A 20,902-nucleotide genomic window follows, 5' to 3' on the forward strand; every position below is an offset into this window, starting at 1 on the left:
AAGCCTGCTTAAACAATCTTGGAACCCACAAGAAAATTACCAGAAAAAAAAAGTTCCCTTCATATAAAGTCCTCTCTGAAATCAGAACCCACTTCCAGAGTGTTAATTATCACATGCATGCAATATCTTTCAATGTTCATATGCCGTTCTGTGGCGCTTACCACCCTTCACATCGGTGTCTCCCAGTCACTTCTACCTCTAAAGTTCTGGTGTATACAGGCAGCAAATGTCAGCGCTCTACGATACACTTTTAGAGCATCTGATTTCTCAGCGGGCTCAGCACATGCGGGATATCTCATTTGCCGACCGGCTAGGATTAGAGAGGAGCAAGCATACTCGCTAAGGCAAACTACTCGAGCGAGTAGTGCCTTATTCGAGTACCTGCCTGCTCGTCTCTAAAGATTCGGCTGCCGGTGGGGAGCGGCAGGGAAGAGCGGGAAGGAACGGAGGGGAGATCTCTCTCTCACTCTCTCCCCCCGCAACTCACCGCTCACCCGCCCCGGCAGCCGAATCTTTAGAGATGAGCGGGCAGGTACTCAAATAAGGCACTACTCGCTCGGGTAGTTTGCCTTAGCGAGTAAGCTCGCTCATCTCTAGCCTAGGATCTATTGTTTCACACTTATGTTCAAATATATCCCATAATATTCACTCTCCAGTGGGTTCTTTCATCCCATAATTCACTCCAGATAGAGGACATTAGATAACCTGATACAGGCAAATTATCTCTTGTGGTCCAGTCAAATGCACTTGCATCCTCCACTTTGAAACGTGTCTGAATGAGGAATTATTAAAGAGACCTCGGCTTCTTCCTCAGCGGCCACAATTCCTCCATTCTCCACCTTCCATATTTATTTCCTTCTTAGTTCCAACCAAACTACATATTTGTGGAACTCTGCTCACTATAAGCTTTGCCACACACCAAAACCCATAAATATTTAAATCCCCAAGCTTTTAATTCCTTACCTCCCACAACAACCAGATACTGGAACAAGAGCAGTTTGCTAACACATAAATAATATATAACAACTGACACAGACCTTCCCTTGACAAATAGGCTGACAGCGGAGAATTGTGGCAATTTGCAGCATGCTGCGAATTGCCAGCCGCGAGCGGAGAATCGCTATGATTCTTCACTTGTGGACAGGGGGGCTGCGCTTTCCATAGCAACGCCCATGGACAGGCAGCCTTACTATTTACATATGTCCCACATCTTAAAAAAAAAAAACAACTCAGTTTTTCTCACTGTTGTTGCAATTACTAACCCTAAATTTGGAGCTCTAGTAGGTACTACTGTAGTATGTCTCCACCAGAAGACATAGGTTTGGCGGGCTTAGCTACGGTTAATGCACAGGTCACGCCCACAGCTGCCGATTGGCTCCCACACACACACACGCCTTCACAGATTTCCCACGTCCGAGCGAGTTCCGAGCTGGGCGTCTCTCCCCTAGGACCTGTGTGATCTACAGAGCATCCCACGTGCACCGCCGGTGAATAACGCCCTCTGAAGCTTGAAAAGCGCCGGCACACTGTCCATGAGTGGAGAGTCATTGCGATTCTCCGCTCGTGGCAGGCAATTTGCAGCATGCCCCGATTCTCCGCGGTCAGCCTATCTATCAGATAGGGCTAACCGGCGGAGATTCGGTGGCGGCTCCTGCTCCCGGGCGGCGGATACCGCAGCGCCCGTGGACAGGGGGCCTTAATGTTACAAGCAGCCAATGTTTCTAACATGTTGGTGTCGCCATTATTCTAATTACTGCTGTACTATCCTGTAAATATGATAGGATCCTTTTTTTTCTACGAAAAGGGCTGGAGAAACTTGTCCAGATATTGAGATAATTTGGATGTCAAGGAACCAATCCCCATTAGTGAGATCTTTATGAATTTGGGGAATACAACAGAATATAGGAAGCCTCTCCGGTATCCTAATTATGAAATTATATTCTTGGTCTTTTAATAGACCCAAAGGCTTCCTTGTAGAGACCCTCTAGCTCCTACTTGTACAGAACTGTAGGATCATCCATTAATTTCAAATATCTCAGCATCCGACAACTGTCTCAAACATTTATGTTCACGTTTATCAGTGTCCAATATAACTACCCCCCCCCCCCCCCTTCCTTTGTCTGCTGGGCGTATTGTAACATAATTATCCTGCAGTACCTTTCAAAGCCCCCTTCTCCTGCAAACCAAAATTATCATTATATTTTTTGGGGCATAGTTTATGTAGGTCTTTCTTCACTGCATTCCAGAATGCCAACGTCTCCCATCCAATCTCATTTTTTTTTTAGAAGACAGCTTAATATATATTTTTTTTTTTTTTCAACAAAATGTACAGATATATTTTTTTATGCCTACATATATTTGAAATTTACCTAAGGATTTATTTGAAACTTCAATCCCTTAGGCCGCCTGCACACGGGCGGAAATCCCGCAGCGGTATTTCCCCCGGGATTTCCGCCACTGAAAGTTTGCATAGGAGTGCATTACAATACACACTCCTATGCAGACGGCCGCGCGAAATCTCGCGCGGCAAACAAACCGCGGCATGTCCTATTTTTGTGCGGGGCTCGCACTCACCCGGCCGCCGGCTCCGGTCTGCGCATACGCCGGCTGCGCGGCAGCCGGCACATGAAAGAGCCGGGGCCGCCAGGTGCGGGTGAGTACGCGCTCGTCCCTGCAGGCTCTCGGGTCGGGTCCCGCAGCGAGAATTCTCGCTGCCGGATCCGACCCGCTCGTCTGCAGGCGGGCTTATTAATTAACTATATTTGTTTTCTTGTAAGTTAAACTCAACGTACCAATCCTAGAACTCTCTAATATGCTACCCTCCCCATTTTGTGCCTGGGTATTATTGTTCCTTCTTTGAGCCCTCTTATTTCCTTAATTAACACTTCCTCTATTACTTCTATTAATTCTCTTTCTGTTCCTGTTTTTATGGATACTTGTATTGGTGGGCCTAGATGGACTTCTGTTACCACTGTTTGTGTCCGTTGTTTCTTTTGACGAGCCTCTTGTCCTGAATACATAACGTGTTTCCTTCTGTCATGGACTGCTCTGTTCCCTGTATTTTTCCCTTTATATGTCCAGTCCAAAATTTCAGATGATTTTGCTTTTGTAGTATGGTGGCAGATATAGCCAACTGAGAAGATGGACTTTCTAATGTTAAAAACACATCGCACAAAAATTGCAAAGCACAAACCTGCGATGCATTTTTAACATTACAAAGTCCCATTGACAATCGCATTAAAAACGCAGCGATATCGTGTGTAAAAAATGTGCAAGAAAAATGCAAGTGTGCAGGAGCCCTTAATCCTTATCCAAGATGGTTTGAAAACAAAAATTCTGTATTTTTTAAGTTTATTTTTCAGTTAAATGCCCCAGAAAGCCAAGAGGCCTTATGAGCCTCCTAAGGCCTACTGCCCACAGCCGTGGCGGAATATCGCAGCGGAGTCCGACACAGCGCCCGACAAAGCCCCCATACTCTCCAGATCTGCCCAGCGAGTCCCGCCCAGCAAACTGGCACGCATGCGCAGTGCAGCGCATGACGCGCCGGCGGTGGGTGATGATGCGTAATCACGCGATACTTCCGCTGTGCTCACAGCAGAAGTATCGCGTCACGGACGGCTTCCATTGACTGCAATGGAAGCCAGGCGTGTGTTTTTCCAAGGCAATTAGAGCACGCCTCGATTTCTTTCAGATTGCGGAATTCCGCTGTAGAATTCCGCAGCGTGAACATTGCAAGGCAAAAAGCTATTAGGCTTAATAGAGCCCAATAGCTGCGGGATAACGCCAGGGATTTCTGCTGCGTGAAACGCAGCAGAAATCTGTTCGTGGGAATTAGGCCTATGGCTCCTGGGCCCGGGTGCAATCGCGTCCTCTGCATCCCTTATAGTTACGCCCCTGTGCGTATCCCATTGTCCGCAGTCCTGTTCTTCCACGGTCCTCATTTCCTGAATAAATCTTTCACCCTGTTCATCAAGACAATCTGGAAATCCATTCAAAATGTCTGCAGCAAACTGATGCTCATGTTACACCCAAATTTTCACAAACAAAAGTGAGCGTATTCTCCACAAGTTCACCGGAGTTTGTGGTCTTATAGTTCCTACATTTGTAGCCGAAACACATTCCATTTCTCATCACTGTACTAATAGTAAGCAAATGCGGGTGGGAAAATAACGTAAATATGGCAAAAATAGATAATGACATCAGGAATATCCCAAAAACTAAAGCTCCTAGGGAAAAAAAGGACGGTATTTTCAGAATAAGCGGCACAGAAATACCCAGAATAAGGTCTAAAATTCCAGGCACCACAACATTTTTTTTTTTTTGTTCTCCAGTGTTCTAACACAAACAAGTCAAACATATTTACTACTTTTGTGCAATAAAATCAAGTCGAACTTTTTATTTCTGTATGTCATTCATTGTGCGATGTAATAAACATGTTAAACTTATAGGTCAATCTGATTAGGGCCGCCTGCACACTGGCATATTTGCATTGTGGAATACTGTGTGGCGTCTGCCTCCGGGTTCCGTAGCAAATACCTTGAAGTGCATGCAATGGAAAATAGCTTTTTCCTGCACAGGAGTGGAAATCAATTGTGATTTTCCGCTCGCAAAGGAAAAAAATCACAGCATGCTCTGTTTTAGTGTGGTGTCCGCACGGATGGCTTCCATTGAAGTCAATGGAAGACGTCCAACCAATTAATACTGCAGACAGGTCACGGATTCTGCGCCATCGCCTAGCAACGGCGTGGGAAAATCTGTACTGAGCATGTGTGACGGCGAGACATGTAGACCATACACAGCACAGATAAGACGACATATACATGGGGGCCACCAGCCGGGCACAGGGCCGGATCCCGCATCCAGAATCCGACCCGTTCGTGTGCAGCCGGCCTAAGCTGCCATCAAATTTAGATAGTAGAATCTAAATAAATTAATACTTTTACACAGTAAAAGCGTTATGCACAAAAAAAAAAAAGAAAATAGGGAAGAGTGGTAATAAGAGATGACCCTATTTTTTGTGGCTCACCAGCAGCACAGACAGATCCATCACATAGTCACAACAGTTACAGAGAGGCTCTATATTGATAAGATAATTTGTCTTTTATTACCCCAAGTGGGGTCTCATATTTTTATATTGGGTAATAAGAGAGACAGCAGCTCCTCCATATACATCATCATACACCGAAATGTGCTGGAGACAAGACCCCACTGACAGGACAATTACACTAAGCTTGGTTTTCACGTTTATTAGAAGCAAAGTTACAAAGACTAGCACCTGAATATAGAACGTTACAAATCAACTTTGAGCTGACCATTTTTCTGGGAACTTTGGAGATGGAATATCAATCTGAACACATGCAATCACTCACGTCCCGGTCCTTTATCGCCTCATCAAGTCCGAGGACCGTATTCTGTATGGCGTTTACTGCGTATCATTCCCATTTCAGTATATCTAAGGCCACTCTCACACGTGTTCACAAAACGCCACGTTCGAAATTATGGCATCCTCCTGCTATTCCGAGCTGCGTTTTTGAACGCACAGTAACATAGTATGTTAGGCTGAATGAAGACAATGTCCATCTAGTTTAGCCTGTTTCAACCCCCTCGTTGATCCAGAGGAAGGCAAAAAACCCAAAAGACAGAAGCCAGTTAGCCCATATGGGGGAAAAATTGCTGCCCGACTCCATAATGGTGATCAGAATAATCCCTGGATCAACCTTTGATAGTTCATACCTAAATGTAAAACCCGGACCAACAACACCGCTGGTGACCTAATGTCTATACCCTGAAAAGCTGCACTAAAAGCTGTAAAAAACGACCTGTGTGAGAGTGGCCTAATTCTCCTCCCCAGTATAAACCTACACTGATCAAAATTGTGCCCAGGTGGCATCTTCTGATCCGAACAGCATTATCGCTGCACTTATGAATGGCAATGAGAAATGCCAAATATGGGCAATACTGCAGATTATATCACAATGGACTTAAAGCTTTATTTCATACAAACATTCCTACCTTCAATAAGTATGTATATTTGATCGTAAGAAAGAAGTTGTCTGGACACTTCTCATTCCAGTACATAGAGTCAGATAAAGACTTCACTGTCTATTTTCGTATTGTATCTGCTCAGCAGGTTGGTCCTCTGTTAAAGGTTTACTTCTCTGGTCTCTTATTTGTGATGGACTACCATGTCTTCCAGAGTTCAAGTGACGCTTCTACTTCTCACCATCACAGCACTGGACACCACAATAATGCTGTGCTTACAATAGGCGGCACTTGTCATTTCTGTCAACATATCCTGGCAGTTACACAATAGACAGGTATGCTATATAACCTACTCAGACCTAATTTAAACACCTTTACCATAGCTTCTGTCTTCATCTTAGTACCTTGATGCAAAGCTTACCACCGATCTAAGCCTTCAGTGCATTTCGTCCAGAACAACCCTTCACCAATGCACAGCTCACATGCATTATTCCCTTTTGTTTTGTTTTTTTGTAAATGACCTTAAACCATCTGATTGTACTGTGAAACATAGAAATCACTCTCATAAGACACTCAATCATCTGCTTACTCTCCTCATTCCTCTGCTACTAGCTGCAGGGGTCACCTCTCCTAACCCGGGTCCACCTTCTAGGTCTCACTCATTGTTCAAACTGCTTCTTATTTTTATACAGTATGTAATGTCTGATCTGTTTATACATCTACCCTCTAAATCGTAAAACGCTGCAGAATATGTTGATTTTGCCACTGTCTGGATATTTGTGGATTGCTATCTTTTTATCCAAGTTCATTCCTGTATATCTGTCCTCCTACATAGGCCAGTTATCGGGCCCGAATGCTCCTCTTAACTCTTGTTTCTCTCACATTCAGGCCATGTAAAGGGACCTACAATTAGCCGACGCTTGTTAAGTGACTGGCTGGCTTTCAGGCAAGCATAAAAATGTTGGCGGCACAGCTGCACGCCTCCTCGGGTAAACGGGAAGATGTGCAGCCAGTCAGTGACAGCTGTATGGGGACGAACACAATCGGTGGTCCCCAAAGAGCAGAAAAGCTGCCTGTGTACAAGCAGGTAAAGTGCGCTAACCAAGATGCTCACTGTCAGTCAGTGGTCCTTAGCACAGACACTAGTAATTATTAGGACATTATAGTGGCAGTGTTTCTGGTGGCACATCACACACAGCAGCTTAATTACCACAAAAGACAAACACAGCTTGGCTCCTCCCACAGCAGTGACATCCCCACAGATCCTTCAGCCCACCGGATCTCTGTGGTGAAGGTAGGTCAGTGTGTTCGGTCAAAACTGCTGAGTTGTAGGAAATTATAGTACCAGTGTTTCTGGTGGTGCATCACACACACACAGTAGCTTGATTACCACACAAGACAAACACAGCTCAGCTCCTCCCACTGCAGTGACATCACCACAGCACCTTCAGCCCACCGGATCTCTGTGGTGGTGGTAGGTCAGTGTGTTCTGCCAGGACTGCTGAGTTGTGTCTGACATATTACCGGTTTAGTTGTATACTCATTTTGTTATTTTTGTCCTCCCCTTTTCAAGAGCCCTAACTGTGTTGTTCTTCTGTCAGTGAGACTCTGTGTTTTATATATGTTGTAGGACCTTCAATGACATCACCATAGGGTGGAGTGATGACATCATTAGGGGTGGCGCATAAGAATCACACACACACATACATACATACATACTCACAGACAAGTGGTTGTTAGTAGTTTGATTATCTGCCTGTGTAAGGAGACCACAACAGATTGGACTGTCCGTGATCTCTGGTAGTAACCTCTTTTAATAAATTATCTTTCTGCCTGTCACTTGTTAAAAAAGGCATACATTTTATGGCATTATTTTTTATAAGTTTCAAAAAACACTGCAAAAAAAACAAAAAAAACAAGTGAAAGCGGCCTTAAAGGGATATTTCCGCCTGGTATTTTTATGACATATCCCATGGATATGCCATAAAGTACAATAGGTGTGGGTACCAGAGGTGGGAAGTCCACCACCCCCAGCTTAGCTGTATGCCATTGCCATGAAGACGAAAAGAGGCAAGCAGGCGTACCTATACGGTTTCTGTGACTCCCATAAAAGTCAATGGGAGTTAAGCAAAGAGTGCAGCAGAGTGAGCTAATCCATCTTCTTAACTCGGGAGCTGCAGAAACAGTGCAGTATGCTGTGCTACACCATTTCCATAATTCCCATTGATTTCTATGGGAGTTACAGAAACAAAGTAGCCCAGCTGCACTTGACTCGTTTCCATTCTCCTGACCACCTAATTTCTAGCGCTGTTGCCATTGTGGCCATGTTTGATGCAGATTGGAACACCCCTTTAAGGGAGTAATTGTGATTTTTTTATTTATGCATGCAGAATCACTAAATTTTTATTAAACTCATTGTTGAACTCGGGTCCCGCTAGTATCAGGGACTGTGGCTAGGACTTGTTTCCACAGTATATATTCCCCTGTAGATGTATGCCTGGTCTACATAGTTCTGTATGTACAGCGCTATCTCAGAAACAAATATTATCTGCAAATACATGACAAAATAATGCTCGCTGTTCCTTACAGAGCTGCAGAAGTCGTCGGCGTTTAGTCTCCAGTAAGCATGCTGATGTTTTGTACTGTACCTGTAGAAGTGGTGTGGCTCCTGAGTAAGACCGGCTGAGGGGTAATACCCCGATAGTTCACCAACTGATTGAACAGACATCTGACCCTTCGAAGTGAAGCTGCCGGGAGAGTCCCAGTAGCTGGCAAGCGAAGTAAGGACTGCATGGGGCATAGAGCTGGGTACAACAAAAAGTAACAATAGTAGTATCAATAAACAGTACCAATAATGTAATACAGCAGTCATATAAAGGAGTAATCATGTGCACTCTGATAACTGTCATCTTACGCAATGGCAAATTAGGCAACTTTGTAGTATATCTTAGAGCAGATTAAGGCTGCCTGTCCACGGGCGTTGCGATATCCCGCGGCGGAGAGTAGCCACCCGGGAGAAGGAGCCAGCAGATGGATCGCCACAATGAGCCTACCTGACGATTTACCGGCCGCGAGCGGAGAATCGCTATGGTTCTCCGCTCATGGATAGGGGGGGGGGGCTGCGCTTTCCATAACAACGCTATAGAAAGCTTGCACTGCGTTCCCCGCAGCCGGATTATCGCCGCAGGGAACACAGCCTTACTACTCCACTTATACCAGTTTTCCAATACAATTACACTAGGAAAAAAAAAACACTAGTTCCTGATTTTCATAGACTGCGGGCTGGGCCCTCACCCCTACTGTTCATGTCAGTTATTAGTTTTATATTGTATATAATGTCTGACTTTTTTCTATATGTACCCTTTATTTGTAAAGCGCTGCAGAATATGCTGGCCCTATATAAAGATTATTATTTTCTGAAGTTTTTTGACACCATTTCCATTCACAGCCTGAAATCCTGCAGCGCTTCCATCAGAGCAGGTAGGAACAAGGGCATTACAGATTTGTCCCATGGCTTCTTCATGGAGGTTGGTCCAGGCTGATTAGCCTCTGTTCACATCTGCATCGGAGGAGCCATCTGGAAGCTTCAATGCAGATCCAGCATAAAGTCCCATGTGAGATAGCAGAGCGGGCTGTGCAATTTTGCCCAGTAAAATGCCAGACGACATGGTAAACCCAATTGATCGTATTATGGTGAGAAGGGCACCATTTATGTCAGTTAAAGGGGTTGTGTGATAAAAAACAACTTAATCAGCATGTGGGTTATATAATAAACCGTAGACTTGTCTGCCCTCGGCCTCCGATAGCCATTTCAGAGCCCCTCCCACTAGCCCCCGTCTGTGGATGGCTGCCAAAAGTCAGGTTGACTGCTGCTGTCCATCAGAGGGCACAGAGAACTTCTGGCATCAGGATGTGGGCGCTGATGCCAGGAGTTCAGATGGTGACACCGCTGCCTCCTAATGACTGCAGCAGTCACCCAACTTCTGGCAGACGTCTGCAGGTGGGGACATGGATGGGGCAGCGAAAGCAGCGCAGCAGGGTATCGGGGGATACCATTTGCCCTGCCTTTCAAAAAAAATTTCCTATAATCTTAGGTGCCAAGTCTGGCCCTTCCGTTAATGTCTTTATTCAATTCCTATGCAGAGCAGAAGAATGGAAAGAATATCACAAATGTGAACATAGGCTTACTTTAAAGCACCCCTCCGGTTTCAGCACAAGGGAGCGGGGATATTACCTGCAGTTATTCTCTGCTCTCCCTCCAATCCATCTGTTCTGGGTCCTGTTTTCATCCAAGATGGCCGACAATCTTCAGCCCACCTAATACCAACAGCGCATTGGTAGTGTTACAGCTCCAATGCATTATACCTGCTCTCTGATTGGCCAGATCTACTCATTATGTGATCAACATTGGCCAATCACAGAGGACATTAGGTAGTTAGAAAATTACTGCAGCCCTCTTGGACAGCCAAATCGGGGTCAAAAACCAGTGGATGGGATGGGGAGCAGAAAACAACTACAGGTAATGCACCCTTCTGCTCCGGGACACAGCTTTGTTCCAAAAGTTCACTTTAAAGGGAACCAGTCACCTGCCTGAAGCACCATAAACTGACTTATGCTGTTAGACCAGGTGACAGGGAGCGGCCGGGCGATGGAATCATTTATACATATCAGCTGCCGAGTTCCTGTGGGGCATGAAAATGTAACTTTTCATATTGCGGTGCGCATGCTGTCCCATAGGCTTGTACGAAGAGTCAGATTTTCAAGCACTGCGCAGAATTCAGTGGCGGGCACCACGGCAACCAGGAAGTGGGAGAGGATAAAAAAATAATGTAAATACCTCCCCGGGTTCCGTCACCTAGTCTGACAGCACCATAAGGACCAATGCACACGGGTGTATTTACATTGTGGAATCTGTAGCGGGCGTCCACCTCCGTGTGCCGCAGCAAATACTGCAGATTGACACGCTATAGAAAAATCGCTTTTCCCTGTCTACGAGCGGACATTATTTGCGTTTTTCAGCAGCATGTTCTATTTTGCCATGGATTCCACAGACAGCTTCCACTGGAATCAATGGAAGCCATTTGATCCGCAGTTCATCCGCAGCTGTCACTGCAGTTGGGCAACGGAATCTGCGTCATCGCCTAGAGACGGCACGGTGTCATCTGTACAGCGCACGTGCGCCAGCTGGCCCATCCGCAGCACAGACTGGAAATTATCCGGACCGGTATGCGGGGGTCACCGGACGGGATTCTGCTGCGGGGTCCGACCCAGCCGTGTGCATTCAGCCTGTTAGTTTCCGCAGGTGACATCACGCTGCAGGTATGGACAGCCCCAGACCGCCCTCGGGCTGACTGTCAGCAGAAGGGTTTCCGTTCACTGACAGCAGACAGTCACATTATACATGCTGGCAATTCAGATGCAGATGTTACAAGGTTGCTTAACTTTCCAGAGGCCATATTATAATGCTGTTTATTTGCTCACACGCGGTTTACCAGCAGCACAATGGCGCACTATAGCTATTACAGGGAGCGCACAGCCACCACATGATGATGGAGGGCGAGAACAGCCACATCACATCTGTCTGACCACATGACAAACTCCACCCCGCTGCTCCGTTCAGTGCTGGATGGTTACATGAGCCTCTAGCCTTTATTGTGACTTGTCAGGCTGTGAGGCTACTAGCCCGGGCTCAGTAATACCCTCTGTACACCGGCACAGCCAGCAGGGTGGCAGTCACATGTGCGGCACCCCGGTACACGGCATATCCCCACCGCTCCTCACTCTGTCAATCTCCGCGTCCTCTACGACCCACGGTCTTGTGTCACCGGCTCATGAGCTGCGGGGGAAGGAAAAAACAGGAGCACAAAGTCCGTCCGGAAACCCTTCCCCCGTCATGTGCAGCAGTACTGAGCACTCCACATGGGGAGGACGCATATTACCAAAGGAGGCCTGAGTTCTCCTATGGGGCCGATTCAGCCAATCAGCTGGCTGGAATCGGCACCACGTGACACAGCGGCGTGCCCGCGCATTGCCGTGCACAGGATTGTGCTGCCTGAGTTCTCCTGTGCGGCCGATTCAGCCAACAGCGGCGTGCCCGCGCATTGCCGTGCACAGGATTGTGCTTTGCCCGCGCTTTCACGTGCTCAGTGCCTTGCCATGCACTCGTGTGGACACAGGATTGTGCCTTGCCCGCGGTTTACATGCCACTCGTGTGTGCACAGACAGTTATTGATTTGGCAGGTATTTTTTGTGCTTTTTGGCAGTTTTTTTTTGTGCTTTTTGGCAGTTTTTTTTTGTGCTTTTTGGCAGGTTTTTTTTTGTGCTTTTTGGCAGTTTTTTTTTTGTGCTTTTTGGCAGTTTTTTTTTGTGCTTTTTGGCAGGTTTTTTTTGTGCTTTTGCCAAAGGTGATTATTTCTTTTGCGCACGTGGATTTGCCAGCGGAAGTTTTACATCTTTTGCGCAAGTGGATTTGCCAGCGGACGTTTTACACAGGACTACTAAAAGCCAAGGTAAGCTGCTGCATCTGCTCATTTAATTGCGCTCTTACTTCCCCTGCGCGCATTGGCGGAGAGGCGGCCAATTCTGCATGCCGCTGCATCCGCGCATGCCGCTGCATTGTCCACGAGCGCGATCCCCAGCATGCCGCTGCATTGTCGCCGCGATCTGCATGCCGCTGCATCCGCGCATGCCGCTGCATTGTCCACGAGCGCGATCCCCAGCATGCCGCTGCATTGTCGCCGCGATCCCCAGCATGCCGCTGCATTGTCCACGAGCGCGATCCCCAGCATGCCACTGCATTGTCCACGAGCGCGATCCCCAGCATGCCGCTGCATTGTCCACGAGCGCGATCCCCAGCATGCCGCTCCCCAGCATGCCGCTGCATTGTCCACGAGCGCGATCCCCAGCATGCCGCTGCATTGTCGCCGCGATCCCCAGCATGCCGCTGCATTATCGCCATGCCGCTGCATTGTCCACGAGCGCGATCCCCAGCATGCCGCTGCATTGTCGCCGCGATCCCCAGCATGCCGCTGCATTATCGCCATGCCGCTGCATTGTCCACGAGCGCGATCCCCAGCATGCCGCTGCATTGTCGCCGCGATCCCCAGCATGCCGCTGCATTGTCGCCGCGATCCCCAGCATGCCGCTGCATTGTCGCCGCAATCCCCAGCATGCCGCTGCATTGTCGCCGCAATCCCCAGCATGCCGCTGCATTGTCGCCGCAATCCCCAGCATGCCGCTGCATTGTCGCCGCGATCCCCAGCATGCCGCTGCATGCATGGTCGCCGCTGCATTGTCCACGAGCGCGATCCCCAGCATGCCGCTGCATTGTCGCCATGCCGCTGCATTGTCCACGAGCGCGATCCCCAGCATGCCACTGCATTGTCGCCATGCCGCTGCATTGTCCACGAGCGCGATCCCCAGCATGCCGCTGCATTGTCGCCGCGATCCCCAGCATGCCGCTGCATGCATGGTCGCCGCTGCATTGTCCACGAGCGCGATCCCCAGCATGCCGCTGCATTGTCGCCGCGATCCCCAGCATGCCGCTGCATTGTCCACAAGCGCGATCCCCAGCATGCCACTGCATTTTCGCCATGCCGCTGCATTGTCCACGAGCGCGATCCCCAGCATGCCGCTGCATTGTCCACGAGCGCGATCCCCAGCATGCCGCTGCATTGTCCACGAGCGCGATCCCCAGCATGCCGCTGCATTGTCCACGAGCGCGATCCCCAGCATGCCGCTGCATGCATGGTCGCCGCTGCATTGTCCACGAGCGCGATCCCCAGCATGCCGCTGCATTGTCGCCGCGATCCCCAGCATGCCGCTGCATGCATGGTCGCCGCTGCATTGTCCACGAGCGCGATCCCCAGCATGCCGCTGCATTGTCGCCGCGATCCCCAGCATGCCGCTGCATGCATGGTCGCCGCTGCATTGTCCACGAGCGCGATCCCCAGCATGCCGCTGCATTGTCGCCGCGATCCCCAGCATGCCGCTGCATTGTCCACAAGCGCGATCCCCAGCATGCCACTGCATTTTCGCCATGCCGCTGCATTGTCCACGAGCGCGATCCCCAGCATGCCGCTGCATTGTCCACGAGCGCGATCCCCAGCATGCCGCTGCATTGTCCACGAGCGCGATCCCCAGCATGCCGCTGCATTGTCCACGAGCGCGATCCCCAGCATGCCGCTGCATGCATGGTCGCCGCTGCATTGTCCACGAGCGCGATCCCCAGCATGCCGCTGCATTGTCGCCGCGATCCCCAGCATGCCGCTGCATGCATGGTCGCCGCTGCATTGTCCACGAGCACGATCCCCAGCATGCCGCTGCATTGCTATGTGTGGAGACGCGGTTACCAGAGATTTGTGCGCTGTGCGCTGCTACGTGTGGAGACGCGATTACCTGAGATTTGTGCGCTGTGCGCTGCTACGTGTGGAGACAACACCCAAGATTTGTGCGCTACGTGTGGTGAGTACGTCACCTGAGATTTGCGTGACGCCACCTGACGCAACCTGTCTTTTTTTGCAGATTTGTGCGCCTTATTGCAAAATAACGTGTGGAGAGGATCCTGACGTTTGGACGCGTTTCGAGAAGAATTTCGCTTCGCTCGGACACCATCTGACATCACTCAGCGAGGTAAGCTGCTGCATCTGCCAAATTTTTCATTGCTTGCATATGCTCATGTGTACATGCATGCGTGCCTGTATGCGTACATGCCTGTATGCGTACATGCATGCATGCCTTATGCGTATGCGTACGTGCGTGCCTGTATGCGGGCATGCGTGCCGTATGCGTGCGGGCATGCGTGCCGTATGCGTGCGGGCATGCGTGCATGCCTTATGCGTGCGGGCATGCATGCCTTATGCGTGCGGGCATGCCTTATGCGTGCGGGCATGCGTGCATGCCTTGTGCGTGCGGGCATGCGTGCATGCCCTTGTGCGTGCGGGCATGCGTGCATGCCCTTGTGCGTGCGGGCATGCGTGCATGCCCTTGTGCGTGCGGGCATGCGTGCATGCCCTTGTGCGTGCGGGCATGCGTGCATGCCCTTGTGCGTACGGGCATGCGTGCATGCCTTGTGCGTACGGGCATGCGTGCCTGCCTTGTGCGTACGGGCATGCATGCCTGTATGCGTGCGTGCATGCCTTATGCGTGCATGCATGTGTGCGTGCGTGCCTTATGCGTGAGTGCATGCCTTATGCGTGCGTGCCTTATGCGTACATGCATGCCTGTATGCGTGCGTGCATGCATTATGCGTACATGCGCGCATTATGCGTACACGCATGCCTTGTGTGCACGCGTGCCTGTATGCGGACATGCACGCGTGCCTGTATGCGGACATGCACGCGTGCCTGTATGCGGACATGCACGCGTGCCTGTATGCGGACATGCACGCGTGCCTGTATGCGGACATGCACGCGTGCCTGTATGCGGACATGCACGCGTGCCTGTATGCGGACATGCACGCGTGCCTGTATGCGGACATGCACGCGTGCCTGTATGCGGACATGCACGCGTGCCTGTATGCGGACATGCACGCGTGCCTGTATGCGGACATGCACGCGTGCCTGTATGCGGACATGCACGCGTGCCTGTATGCGGACATGCACGCGTGCCTGTATGCGGACATGCACGCGTGCCTGTATGCGGACATGCACGCGTGCCTGTATGCGGACGCATGCATTTATGTATAGATGCACGCATGCGTGTACATGCATGCAGATGCACACATGCATGCATAGATGCACACATGCATGCGTAGATGCACACATGCATAGATGCACACATGCATGCGTAGATGCACACATGCATGCGTAGATGCACACATGCATGCATAGATGCACACATGCATGCATAGATGCACACATGCATGCATAGATGCACGCATAATTCTTCTGACCTGGTTGGGGGAGTAGTGGTCATTGTAAGTGGGTTGAGCGGATCTAGGAATCAGTAATACTGGTGGGATGTGACTGTTAACCTGCTGATTTCTCGTCATTTCCTGCAGATCTGACGTCTTTGAGAACGGGAAGGCTGCCAGACAGTGAAGAGACCCTCGTCGTTCAGCAATCTTTAAACCCTTCTTTTAATGCACTGTTTTTTCCCAGTGACTCCCTTGTTTTTAATACGCTTTTAAAAAAAAATAATTATGACGGAGGATCCTGAAAAACTGCGCAATATTTTACTGCAATGCATTAAACAGAAAAGACCCATAAACACAGCGGCCTTTTGTCTATGTCACAAAGGCTGCTAGGTGTCATAATTAAGGATGAGCGAGTATACTTGCTAAGGTACTACTCGTTCGAGTAATGTGCCTTAAACGAGTGTCTCCCTGCTCGTCCTTAAAGATTCGGGGGCCGCCGTGAGGGAGAGCGGGGAGGAACGGAGGGGAGATCTCTCTCTATCTCCCCTGCGACTCACCTGTCAGCCGCAGCGGTCCCCGAATCTTTATGGACGAGCAGGGAGATACTCGTCTAAGGCACATTACTTGAACGAGTAGTGCTTTAGCGAGTATACTCCTGCTCATCCTTAATTATGACACGTAGCAGCCTTTGCAAACTTGGATTGGTGTAGGAAAACTAAGTGTTCCTCAAAATTCTGAAAAGTAATGTTAAATTTGTACGTCTCCTAGATGGAAAAAATAAATGTACAAAAGTTTTAAACCGTGCTTCCAGAATAAAGTGAACGGATGGAAATCTATATGTTCGCAGAGATTTGTACAGAATGTTTGCACTTATTTTATATATGACATTTGACAATGTGAAAAAATGAAAATTCAAAATTGTGCAAAGTAGCAATTTTAATAAATATACACAACTTTTAACAGTCCTTTTTTACTACCTAACAGAAGTACAACAAGGGGAAGAAAAAAATGTCACAGTCACTTGGATATGCAAAACCTTTACGGACTTATGATATGTCAAGTGACACATGTAAAGTTCCAAGTTTTCAGTCTGTCACTAAGGCGCAAACAGGCTTGTTCTCTAAGGGGATAAATAGCTTAGTGTATAAACTGTGAACCGACTAACGAGGGACAGTGAGCAGCATCACATGCAACCTGACAATCTGCATCGTACTGCTCCATCAGATCCTGATGATGGATTTCCATAGCAGGTGATGGGCCATTTCCAGCTTTTAAGCGTCCTCCTGAGCCAACATCTGGGAACTTCTGGCTCTCTGGTGATTCAACTCTGTGGTTGCGAGCAGCGGAAACGGTTACCACAGTGCAGTATTCTGACCAAAACGTATCAGCTGACCTAGAAGGAGGAAGAAAAAAAAAATTAACCCTGCCTGCAATTGGCTTAATTCCGTGGGTTTTCATAGTTATTGCACTGTCCCTGCTTTTCTTCACTCCTACTTTAATAGATAAAGACATCGTATTTGGACAATTGGTATGTTTCTCCGAAGGTTTGTTCAGTATTGGGATGGAACCTGTACGTTTGCTAAAAAAAGGAATTAAATGCTCAAATCTAATGTTATGTCTTTTTCGCCCAATAAGACGAATTTAACACAGCAAGTGTGTGTGTCTGTGTGTGAGAGAGGGGGTGGCTGAGTAAGTGGGTGAGCATACATGCATGTATACATACATGCACGCATACAGGCATGCATGCGTGCATGTATACATACATGCACGCATACAGGCATGCATGCACACAGGAACGCGTGCGTGTACGCATACAGGCACGCGTGCGTGTACGCATAAGGCATGCACGCATAAGGCATGCATGCACGCACATAGGCATACATGTACGCATACAGGCATGCATGTGTGTACGCATACAGGCATGCGTGTACACACAGGCATGCGTGTACGCATAATGCGTGTACGCATAATGCGCGCATGTACGCATAAGGCATGCACGCACGCATACAGGCATGCATGTACGCATAAGGCACGCACAAGGCATGCACTCACGCACACAGGCATGCACGCACGCAGGCATGCACGCACGCACACAGGCATGCACGCACGCACACAGGCATGCCCGTACGCATAAGGCATGCACGCACGCACACAGGCATGCCCGTACGCATAAGGCATGCACGCATGCCCGTACGCATAAGGCATGCACGCATGCCCGTACGCATAAGGCATGCACGCATGCCCGCACGCATAAGGCATGCACGCATGCCCGCACGCATAAGGCATGCACGCATGCCCGCACGCAAAAGGCATGCACGCATGCCCGCACGCACGCATAAGGCATGCACGCATGCACAAGGCATGCACGCATGCACAAGGCATGCATGCCCGCACGCATAAGGCATGCACGCCCGCACGCATAAGGCATGCACGCATAAGGCATGCACGCATGCCCGCACGCATAAGGCATGCATGCCCGCACGCATAAGGCATGCACGCCCGCACGCATAAGGCATGCACGCATGCCCGCACGCATAAGGCATGCACGCATGCCCGCACGCATAAGGCATGCACGCATGCCCGCACGCATAAGGCACGCACGCACACAGGCATGCATGCACGCACGCATACAGGCATGCATGCAGGCACGCATGCCCGTACGCACAAGGCATGCACGCATGCCCGCACAAGGGCATGCACGCACGCACAAGGGCATGCACGCATGCCCGCACGCACAAGGCATGCACGCATGCCCGCACACACGCACAAGGCATGCACGCATGCCCGCACGCATGCACAAGGCATGCACGCATGCCCGCACGCATAAGGCACGCATGCCCGCACGCATAAGGCACGCATGCCCGCACGCATAAGGCATGCCCGCACGCATAAGGCATGCATGCCCGCACGCATAAGGCATGCACGCATAAGGCATGCACGCACGCCCGCACGCATAAGGCATGCACGCATGCCCGCACAAGGCATGCACGCATGCCCGCACGCATACGGCACGCATGCCCGCACATAGGCATACAGGCACGCACGTACGCATACACGCATGTACGCATAAGGCATGCATGCATGTACGCATACAGGCATGTACGCATACAGGCACGCATGCACGCATACAGGCACGCATGCATGTACACATGAGCATATGCAAGCAATGAAAAATTTGGCAGATGCAGCAGCTTACCTCGCTGAGTGATGTCAGATGGTGTCCGAGCGAAGCGAAATTCTTCTCGAAACGCGTCCAAACGTCAGGATCCTCTCCACACGTTATTTTGCAATAAGGCGCACAAATCTGCAAAAAAAGACAGGTTGCGTCAGGTGGCGTCACGCAAATCTCAGGTGACGTACTCACCACACGTAGCGCACAAATCTTGGGTGTTGTCTCCACACGTAGCAGCGCACAGCGCACAAATCTCAGGTAATCGCGTCTCCACACGTAGCAGCGCACAGCGCACAAATCTCTGGTAACCGCGTCTCCACACATAGCAATGCAGCGGCATGCTGGGGATCGTGCTCGTGGACAATGCAGCGGCGACCATGCATGCAGCGGCATGCTGGGGATCGCGGCGACAATGCAGCGGCATGCTGGGGATCGCGCTCGTGGACAATGCAGCGGCATGGCGATAATGCAGCGGCATGCTGGGGATCGCGGCGACAATGCAGCGGCATGCTGGGGATCGCGCTCGTGGACAATGCAGCGGCATGCTGGGGATCGCGCTCGTGGACAATGCAGCGGCATGGCGAAAATGCAGTGGCATGCTGGGGATCGCGCTCGTGGACATTGCAGCGGCATGCTGGGGATCGCGGCGACAATGCAGCGGCATGCTGGGGATCGCGCTCGTGGACAATGCAGCGGCATGCTGGGGATCGCGCTCGTGGACAATGCAGCGGCATGCTGGGGATCGCGGCGACAATGCAGCGGCATGCTGGGGATCGCGCTCGTGGACAATGCAGCGGCATGGCGAAAATGCAGTGGCATGCTGGGGATCGCGCTCGTGGACATTGCAGCGGCATGCTGGGGATCGCGGCGACAATGCAGCGGCATGCTGGGGATCGCGCTCGTGGACAATGCAGCGGCATGGCGACAATGCAGTGGCATGCTGGGGATCGCGCTCGTGGACAATGCAGCGGCGACCATGCATGCAGCGGCATGCTGGGGATCGCGGCGACAATGCAGCGGCATGCTGGGGATCGCGGCGACAATGCAGCGGCATGCTGGGGATTGCGGCGACAATGCAGCGGCATGCTGGGGATCGCGGCGACAATGCAGCGGCATGCTGGGGATCGCGACGACAATGCAGCGGCATGCTGGGGATCGCGACGACAATGCAGCGGCATGCTGGGGATCGCGCTCGTGGACAATGCAGCGGCATGCTGGGGATCGCGCTCGTGGACAATGCAGCGGCATGCTGGGGATCGCGGCGACAATGCAGCGGCATGCTGGGGATCGCGCTCGTGGACAATGCAGCGGCATGCTGGGGATCGCGCTCGTGGACAATGCAGCGGCATGCGCGGATGCAGCGGCATGCAGAATTGGCCGCCTCTCCGCCAATGCGCGCAGGGGAAGTAAGAGCGCAATTAAATGAGCAGATGCAGCAGCTTACCTTGGCTTTTAGTAGTCCTGTGTAAAACGTCCGCTGGCAAATCCACTTGCGCAAAAGATGTAAAACTTCCGCTGGCAAATCCACGTGCGCAAAAGAAATAATCACCTTTGGCAAAAGCACAAAAAAAACCTGCCAAAAAGCACAAAAAAAAACTGCCAAAAAGCACAAAAAAAACTGCCAAAAAGCACACAAAAAACCTGCCAAAAAGCACAAAAAAAAACTGCCAAAAAGCACAAAAAAAACTGCCAAAAAGCACAAAAAAAAACTGCCAAAAAGCACAAAAAATACCTGCCAAATCAATAACTGTCTGTGCACACACGAGTGGCATGTAAACCGCGGGCAAGGCACAATCCTGTGTCCACACGAGTGCATGGCAAGGCACTGAGCACGTGAAAGCGCGGGCAAAGCACAATCCTGTGCACGGCAATGCGCGGGCACGCCGCTGTTG

General features: G+C 50.3%; 1 protein-coding gene and 2 long non-coding RNA genes across 3 annotated transcripts in view; 1 reads left to right on the forward strand and 2 right to left on the reverse strand.

Annotated features, from left to right (window-relative positions):
- The window catches only part of VWA8 (von Willebrand factor A domain containing 8), a 292,087-nt gene extending 280,186 nt beyond the window's left edge, over nucleotides 1-11,901 (reverse strand). The window contains exons 1-2 of the mRNA XM_066581651.1: nucleotides 11,764-11,901; nucleotides 8,631-8,786 (exon numbers count right to left, since the gene is read on the reverse strand). Coding sequence (XP_066437748.1) covers nucleotides 8,631-8,775 — 145 coding nt within the window. The 5' untranslated portion in view covers nucleotides 8,776-8,786; nucleotides 11,764-11,901. The remainder of the gene's footprint in view (nucleotides 1-8,630; nucleotides 8,787-11,763) is intronic.
- A 396-nt stretch (nucleotides 11,902-12,297) lies between these two features.
- LOC136580808 (uncharacterized) lies at nucleotides 12,298-16,798 on the forward strand. The gene is made up of 3 exons (XR_010787013.1): nucleotides 12,298-12,491; nucleotides 14,506-14,613; nucleotides 15,983-16,798. It is a non-coding gene; the product is annotated as an uncharacterized lncRNA (long non-coding RNA).
- LOC136580800 (uncharacterized) lies at nucleotides 16,757-19,970 on the reverse strand. Its single transcript, XR_010787012.1, has 2 exons — nucleotides 19,035-19,970; nucleotides 16,757-17,231 (listed from the first exon to the last, which is right to left on the reverse strand). It is a non-coding gene; the product is annotated as an uncharacterized lncRNA (long non-coding RNA).
- Between the last annotated feature and the right edge of the window lie 932 nt (nucleotides 19,971-20,902).

Source organism: Eleutherodactylus coqui, chromosome 1 (genome assembly GCF_035609145.1).
Source record: "Eleutherodactylus coqui strain aEleCoq1 chromosome 1, aEleCoq1.hap1, whole genome shotgun sequence".
Classification (NCBI taxonomy): Eukaryota; Metazoa; Chordata; class Amphibia; order Anura; family Eleutherodactylidae; genus Eleutherodactylus; species Eleutherodactylus coqui.